This window comes from Rhincodon typus, unplaced genomic scaffold, assembly GCF_021869965.1.
Source record: "Rhincodon typus isolate 14 unplaced genomic scaffold, sRhiTyp1.1 hic_rhity00007875, whole genome shotgun sequence".
Lineage (NCBI taxonomy): Eukaryota > Metazoa > Chordata > Chondrichthyes > Orectolobiformes > Rhincodontidae > Rhincodon > Rhincodon typus.
Genome location: NW_025973513.1, coordinates 1 through 9,020, shown reverse-complemented (window position 1 = coordinate 9,020; position 9,020 = coordinate 1). Strand labels below are relative to the sequence as shown.

Genomic DNA, 9,020 nt, shown 5'->3' with positions numbered 1-9,020 from the left:
ATCTGATCGAGGGGTTCAGGGTGGCTTATATACAGAATAACAGATACTCTGGGAGGGAGTTACAGACTGGAATCTATTTCAGGTTGTTAAAATGGATTATTTGTTGTGTGCAGAGGAATACTTTATCCCTGTCAGCTGCTTCCTTCTCTTTAATATAATGGACTGGGGAGGTCGGAGTCTCACTGCTTTCTGGTCCTGGGTGAGTTGAAATTGTTAAAATTTTGCTCTTTCTTTCGCTGTTCCTGTCTGTGTCTGTGTCTCTCTCTGTTCCCACACCCCACCCCCACCACCACAACTACCTCTACAATTATCTGTCTCCTCACCGCTCCTCCCCCACTCTCTCCCAGTCCTGCCCTCCCCCTCCCGGAGGTGTTCCACCTCCATCTCTTCTTCCCCCACTGTCTCCCATTCCCCCACCCCTCCGCTGTGCCCCACACTGCCTCCCTGTGAGCCCGGCGCTGCAGCAATGCAGCAGTAACGTTGTTGTGTCTGTCCATGTAGCCCCGCCAGGAGAATGTGTTGCTATTGATGGTGCTGCTGCGAATTTCCTTCATCCCAATCTTCATGCTGTGTAACATTAAGGATCGTTACTTCCTCCCCATCCTGTTCACCCACGACGCCTGGTTCATCGCCTTCATGTTCCTGTTCGCTTTCTCCAACGGTTACCTGGTCACTCTCTGTATGTGCTACGCCCCCAAGTAAGTGAACCTGACCCTCTGCGGGGGGGAGGAGGAGAGTGCGGGGTGCGCGCGGAGGGTGCACTGGGTGTGGTGGGGGGGGATACCAGGCTGACAGACCCTGCAGGGGGGGAGCTACGCTGACTGTGCGTAAGCACCAGCCACCAACCCCAACACACACCCCCACCCCCAAAAAAATACCAGAAGGAGGGGCACGTGCTGGGGATGTGGGCGCTAAGTAAAGGCAACTTTAGGAGAATGAGGCACACCCCCACCCTCCCGATCACGCTGATTTTGGAGGCGGGGGGGAGGGTGGTGGGGGACAGGGTGGGGTGCGGCCATTGGTGATGGCCTCATTTGAGGACACCCAGGTGTCACCCTCGGAGAGGTGGCTGGCTGGGCTGTTCGACTGTGGGGGTCGTGCTGTCGGCACTGCCAATGCATCCCCCTCTCACTTTTTCAAACCACAGCACCTCCTGTCTGGGCCTGAAGCCTGGGGCTTCGCTGCTGTGGTTGGGGGGGTCAGGGTGCTCAGTGCTGCCCCCACAGGCCCAGTGGAAATCCAGCCTGCGTCCTGGAGCTGGTTAGATTTTGATGATGCAGCGCTCCCCCCACCCAACAACTGTGGCTCAGCGAACCTCTCTGTTTCTTAACTGTTTCGACAGGAAGGTCTCTCCGAGGGATGCAGAAACAGCTGGGGCAGTGATGGCATTTTTCTTGGCTCTTGGCCTGGCGCTGGGAGCAGCACTCTCCTTTCCCATTCGCCTCATGTTATGAAGTGACTGGCACCAGGACCTACACAGACGTCCCCTGGAGATTCCTGCCTCCTTCCCTTCACCTGGTGCCAGGGTGAAGAATTGGCACCTTACTGGGACTGACTGGAATAGAAACCGGGAACCGGTCTGTTCACACACTGGACAAGCCTCCCTCTCTAACAGTCTCTTCTTTCGCTCTGATCTTTACATTTGTATACAATAGCTGTGCGCTGCCCCTGCTGTTCAATGCAAATCGATCCCTATATCTACGCCACACTGACTGCCTCCTCTCATCACTGGGACTGACCACTCCACCTCTCTCTTTCCCAATCCCTGCCCCCCCCCCCCAGCAACAACTAGTTTCTGACCAATCCCTCCCTCTCCTCCAGGATCACCTGGTTTCTGACCCATTTCCCCTTCTCCTGGACCAGGATTCCACCAATTTCTGTCCAATCTCCCCATCATGGACTGAATCTTGCAACAGCATCGGAAATATTTAAACCCGAAAAACCAAATGAGACTTGGGGTGTGTCAGTTTCTTGTTTATTCCTGTACGTATACCCATTCACGATGGTGTACACTACTGCATTTGTTAACATTATTTTATATAAGTATCTTTTTTTAAAATAAAAGTATTGAACGTTTGCACACTTTAAAACAAACAACAGTGTAGAGTCTGTTGTTCATTCCAAGCAAATACACATGACTGTGTTATCCAATCCAATCATTACATCTTCACCTATATTATCCAATCACAACATTGTCTCACCATTAAGCCAGGGGATCAACCCTGGTTCAATGGAGAGTGCAGGAGGGTGTGCCAGGAGCAGCACCGGGCATACCTGAAAATGAGGTGTCAAACTGATGAAACTACCAGACAGAACTACTTGCACACCAAACAGCGAAAGCAGCAAGTGGGCGGCATGGTGGCTCAGTGGTTAGCACTGCTGCCTCACAGCACCAGCAACCTGGGTTCGATTCCACCCTCTGGCGACTGTCAGTGTGGAGTTTGCACATTCTCCCCGTGTCTGCGTGGGTTTGCTCCGGTTTCCTCCCACAGTCCAAAGATGTGCAGGTTAGGGTGGATTGGCCGTGCTAAATTGTCCCATAGTGTCCAGGGATGTGTAGATTACAGGGGAATGGGTCTGATGTTCGGTGGGGACTTGTTGGGCCGAAGGGCCTGTTTCCACACTGTAGGGATTCTGTGATAGACAAAGCTAAGCGATCCCACACCAATGGATCAGATCTAAGCTCTGCAGTCCTGCCCCATCCAGTCATGAATGGTTGTGGACAATTCAACAACTCACTGGAGGAAGAGGCTCCACAAATATCCCCATCCTCAATGACAGAAGAGCCCAGTACATCAGTACAAAAGATAAGGCTGAATTATTCGCAGCAATCTTCAGCCAGAATTGCCGAGTAGATGATCCATCTCGGCCTCCTCCCCAGCATTACAGATACCAGTCTTCAGCCAATTCAATTCACTCCACATGATATCAAGAATGGGTGGAGACACTGGATATGGGCCCTGACAACATTCCGGCAATAGTACTGAAGACTTGTCCTCCAGAGCTTGTCGCTCTCCGAGCCAAGCTGTCCCAGTACAGTTACAACACTGGTACCTACCCGACAATGTGGAAAATTGCCCAGGAATATCCTGTACACAAAAAGCACGGCCAATTATCACCTCATCAGTCTCCTCTCGAACATCAGTAAAGTGATGGAAGGTGTCAGTAACAATGCTATCACACATAACCTGCTCAGTGACGCCCAGTTTGGGTTCTGCCAGGGCCACTCAGCTCCTGACCTCATTACAGCCTCGGTTCAAACACGGACAAAAGAATTCCAGAGGTGAGGTGAGAGTGACAGCCCTTGACATCAGGGATGCATTCGACCGAGTGTGGCATCAAGGAGCCCGAGCAAAACTGGAATCAATGGGTATCGGGGGCAAATGCTCCGGTGGTTGGAGTCATACCTGACACATAGGAAGATGGTTGTGGGAGGTCAGTCATCTCAGCTCCAGGACATCTCTGCGGGAGTTCCTCAGGTTAGTGTCCTCGGCCCAACCATCTTCAGCAGCTTCATCAATGACCTTCCCTCCATCATAAGGTCAGAAGTGGGATGTTCACCGATGATTGTACAATGTTCAGCAACATTCGTGACTCCTCAGATACTGAAGCAGTCCATGTTTGAATGCAAAAAGATCTGGACAATGTCCAGGCTTGGGCTGACAAGTGGCAAGTGACATTCATGCCACACAAATGCCAGGCTATGACCATCACCAATAAGAGACAATCTCACAACTGTACTTTGGCATTCAATGGTGTTACCGTCACTGAATCCCCCACTATCAACATCCTGGGGGTTACCATTGACCAGAAACTCAACTGGTCTCACCACATAAACACAGGGGGTACAAGAGCAGGTCAGAGGCTGGGAATTCTGCAGCGAGTAACTCATCTCCGGACTCCCCCCAAAGCCTGTCCCACCATCTACAAGGCACAAGTCAGGAGTGTGATGGAATACTCCCCACTTGCCCCTGGATGGGGGCAGCTCCAAGAACACTCAAGAAGCTCGACACCATCCAGGACAAAGCAGCCCCCGCTTGATTGGCACCACATCCACAAACATCCCACTCCCTCCCCCCACTGACGCTCAGTAACAGCAGTGTGTACCATCTACATGGTGCTCTGGAGAAATTCACCAAAGATCCTCAGGCAGCACCTTCCAAACCCATGACCCACTTCCATCCAGAAGGACAAGGAGCAGCAGATACATAGGAACACCACGCCCTGCATTTCCCCTCCGAGCCCCTCATCATCCTGACTTGGGAATATATCCCCGTTCCTTCAGTGTGGCTGGGTCAGAATCCTGGAATTCCCTCCCTAAGGGACATTGTGGGTCAACCCATAGCAGATTGTTCAAGAAGGCAGCTCCCCACTCCCCCCCTCCCCCCACCTTCTCGTGCAAGATATGCTTCCCAGCCAGTGACACCCACATCCCAGAAATTAATAGAAAAAAAATTTCAACATCTACTACTGTGAGCACACCCTTTGAGATTATCAAAAACTTTAAAGTTTTGGCAAAGATCTGTAGCTCGGGTTGTGGGTGAGGTTGTTGAGTTGGCTTGTTTTTATTCAGACGTTTCGTCACCAGGCTAGGTACCAGGCTAGGAGCCTTCGACTAATTTGTATTCCAATATAAATTCCAAGTGGAGTAGAATAACATCACTTCATCGGGGGTTCTGCGATGATGTCACCTAGCATGGTGACGAAACGTCTGAACAAGAACAAGCCAGCTTGGCGAGCAAGTCAACAACATCACACATATCAAAAACTCTTTCCTGTCCTTTATCCCCACTTTCTGTACCCCACCCCAACCACTTTTGGCCCTTAGCTGATGCCAAATCTAGGTATTGAGGAGGCCTCCATATCCCATCAGATTGCTAAACTTCCCCAATGTATAGATTATTTTTCACCCCAGCTCTTTCTCCCCACTCTCCTGGGTGTGTAATGGCCCCTGTTTTGTCTTCCTGTCATACACTTCTCTGATTATGGCATTATCCATACTAACACCAGCTAGGTCCAGACTGGTGCCCCTCTCTGAAGAACCCCCACCCCCCTACCACATCTTATACCAAGGCTGATCTTGCCAACTTGATATCGATCAGGTGGGTTGTAAGATTCACCGAATACATCCTTGACTGTGTGTAAATACTGACTGGCATACTGCTGTCCAGCCTTGGCACAGACGGTGAGAGGTGTACAGCACAGGGAAAATATCCTTTCAACCCCTTCAGTCTACTCTAGTCCAAAACAGCCACCTAACTATAATCCCATTTCCCAGCACTTGGCTCATAGCCTTGTATGTTTCAGCATTGCTAGTGCACATCAAAATCCTTCTTCAATGTCCTGAGCATTTCTGCCTCTATCACCCTTGCAGGCAACAAGTTCCAGATTCCTTACCACCCTCTGAGTGAAAAAGGTTTTCCTCATATCCCCTCTAAACTTCCCGCCCCTTACCTTAAATCTATGCCATTCGGTCACTGGTCCCTTCAAGGGGATATGTTCCTTCCTGTCTACCTTATCTGTGCCCCTCATAATGTTATCTATGTCAATCATATCTCCCCCTTCCAACTTAATCTCCTCTGTTCTAAGGAAAACAACTCCAGGCATAGAGACATGCAGCGTGGAAACCGAACCTTCACTCTAACTCGTCCATGCTGACCAGATAGATGGGTACATGAATACGAAGGGTTTAGAGGGATATGAGCCATATCCCTCTAAACCCTTCAGACTGGGCAACATCCTGGTCAATCTCTGCACCCTCTCCAGTGCTATCACATCCCTCCTATGATGCAGATTCCAGAGCTGCACACAATACTCTAGCTGTGGCCTAACCAATGTTTTATACAATTCCAGCATCCCACCTACATCCTCCTATAACCTCAGGCTGACCTCCTCACTGTTTATCACCTACTTTATATCATCTTCAAACTGACTGATCAACCTTCCAACATTGAAGCCGAAGTCATTTATATATACCAGAAACAGCAAGGGCCCCCAGCACTGGTCCACGTGGAACTCCATTGGACACCATGCTTCCAGTTACAAAAACACCCTTTGTCCATCATCCTCTTCTTTCTGCCACTCAGCCAATTCTGGATCCAACTTGCCAAATTCCCTATGGATCCTATGGCTGTTTGCTATCAGTTTCCCAGCCAGGACCTAAGCAAAAGCCTTGCTGAAGTCTATGTACATTACATCAAAAGCACTGCCCCCGTCTACTCACCTGATCACTTCTTCAAGCTGGTCAGACATGACCTCCCTTTACAAATCCACACTAGGTTGTAGACTTGCTCCCCGAGCCGGTGGGTTTGAATGCAGACGTTTTGTCACCCTGCTTGGTAACACCGTCAGTGCGTCTCCTGTGAAGCGTCGGTGCTCTGTCCTGCTTGTTATTTCTATGTCTCGGTTTGCTGGGATGGTTGGTATCACTTCCGGTTCTGTTTCTCAGTGGTTTGTATATCGGGTCCAGTTCAATATGTTTGTTGTTGGAGTTCCAGTTGGAATGCCAGACCTCCAGAAATTCCCTGGCACGTCTCTGTGTGGCTTGTGCTATTATGGATGTGTTGTCCCAGTCAAAATAGTGTCCTTCTTTGTCCATGTGTACACAGGCCAAACAGGAAGAAAACTGACAATAAGGATACACAAACACCATCTAGCCACCAAGAGACACAATCAATTCTCACTGGTCTCAATAAACACGGACAAAGAAGGACATGAATTTGACTGGGACAACACATCCATAATAGCACGAGCCAAACAGAGACGTGCCAGGGAATTCCTGGAGGCCTGGCATTCCAATCGGAATTCCATCAACAAACACATTGAACCGGCCCTGATATACAAACCACTGAGAAACAGAACCAGAAGTAATGCCAACCACCCCAGCAAACCGAGGCATATAAATGAGCACCGATGCTTCACCGAAGGTGCACTGACGATATTACTGAGCAGGGTGTCGAAATGTCTGCAACCAAACCCACCGGGCTCGGTGAGCAAATCTCCAACCTCATCCACAACCCAAGCTACAAATCTTCTCAAAATCTTTAAATCCATACTAACTGGTCTTGATTAATCCCTGTCTCTCCAAATGCAGATGAGTTCTGTCCCTCAGAATCTTGCTTCCAATAGTTTTCCCCACCACAGAGGTTAGACTGATTGGCCTGTAGTTTCCTGGTTTATACCTTGCTCCTTTCCTGAAGAACAGTGCCACATTAGCTGTCCTCCAGCCATCTGGTACCTCTGCTGTGGCCAGAGAGAAACATTGCCAGTGTGCCTGCTATTTCCTCTCCCACCTCACATAACAGCCTGGCATACATTTCATCTGGCCCTGGAGATTTATCTAACCTTAAACCTGCTCGAGCTCAGAACCTCCTCTCTCTGTCTATGCTAACTTCTTTAATTATCATGGGGCAGGCAGGAAATTGTATTCCACATCAGCCCTTCAGTCACACAAGCTTTTGACTATATCATAGAATCCCTACAGTGTGGAAGCAGGCCATTCAGCCCATTAAGTCCACACCACCCCTCCACAGATCATCCAAACCCCCCTAACCCTGTGACCCTGCATTTCCCATGGCTAACCCACCTATCCTGCACAGCATAGGCAATTTAGCATGGCCAAACCACCTTAACCTGAACATCTTTGGACTTTGGGAAGAAATTGGAGCACCCAGAGGAAACCCATGCAGACACGGGGAGAATGTGCAAACCCCGCACAGACAGTCACCCGACATTAGAGTTGAATCAGGTCTCTGGCGCTGTGAGGCAGCAGTGCTAACCCCTGAGCCAACCACAGTGAGACAGATCCTGCCATTCCCCTTCTATCCAGACCACATGGGGAAAGGGCTCATGTAGATGATCCCTGAAGTACACCCATCTGTCTGCTTACACTCACACTCAACCGTTTCATTCAGTTCCCATCGATGTGGACTAAAAAAAACAGGATGCTCCAGCTGGCATTCCATAATCACCACCCCATGCATTGTCCTGAACCTTTGTATGGCATACAGATCAATGGGGTAATATCATGACAATGCGCTCCTCACCCCCTATTCACAACCTGGTACACGTATGGAACCTGGATTTTATAGAACAGATTACCAGGAGGGAATCACAGACTGGAATCTAACTGAGGGGTTTGGGGTGGGTTATGAACAGAATAACAGATCTCCAGGTGCGAGTTACAGACTGGAATCTGACTGAGGGGTTCGAGGTGGTTTATATACAGAATAACATACCCTGGGAGTGAGTTACAGACTGGAATCTAATTGAGGGGCACGGGATGGTCTATATACAGAATAACAGATGCCCGGGAGGGAGTTACAGACCGGAATCTAATCGAGGTGTTCAGGGTGGTTTATATACAGAATAACAGATTCCCCGGGAGGGAGTTACAGACTGGAATCTAATTGAGGGCTCGGGGTGGTTTATATGTAGAATAACAGATACCCCGGGAGGGAGTTACAAATGGTTACAGGAACAGCATGGTAAAGGTGCCTGTGATGTAGATTGACGTTAGGGTCAGCAGCCACTAGGTGGTGATGTGGGGCGCCACAGGATGGACTAGTCTCAGAGGGACGCAGCCTCCCCTTTAATCAGGGCTGTGCGGGAGATGGAGTGAGAGTGACAGAGACTGAATGCAGAGCAGGGGAGGGGGAGGGGGAGGGGGAGGGGGAGGGGGAGAAGCAGTGTTAACTGTTTGTGCTATTTGGTGATGTTAGGACTAGGGGGCGCGGCCTAATTATCAAAACCTAGGCAACATTTACTTACTCAAAAGATAGTGTCATTTTGGAACTCGTCCGAAAAAAGGACATTGTTGTTGCAAGAATTATTGATCTTAAATCTGAGATTTTTCTTCACTTAAAGAATGTTACGGATCTGAGGTTAGGCCAGACAGAATAGCTATGAGGCTAAATGGCCTTTATCTCATTCTATCCCTATTCAGCTCAGCCGTAACACAGTTTCGACTACCCCCTAAAAAGAAACCACAGCCGAAATAGAGATAGTAGGAACTGCAGATG

At 49.4% G+C, this 9,020-nt stretch overlaps 1 protein-coding gene across 1 annotated transcript; it reads left to right on the top strand.

Annotated features, from left to right (window-relative positions):
• Positions 1–83: 83 nt before the first annotated feature.
• On the top strand, positions 84–2,094 carry LOC109926146 (equilibrative nucleoside transporter 1-like). The gene is made up of 3 exons (XM_048594298.1): positions 84–199; positions 502–698; positions 1,343–2,094. The coding sequence occupies exons 1-3, from the start codon at positions 92–94 to the stop codon at positions 1,452–1,454; spliced, it is 417 nt and encodes a 138-aa protein (XP_048450255.1). The 5' UTR covers positions 84–91; the 3' UTR covers positions 1,455–2,094.
• Positions 2,095–9,020: the final 6,926 nt, after the last annotated feature.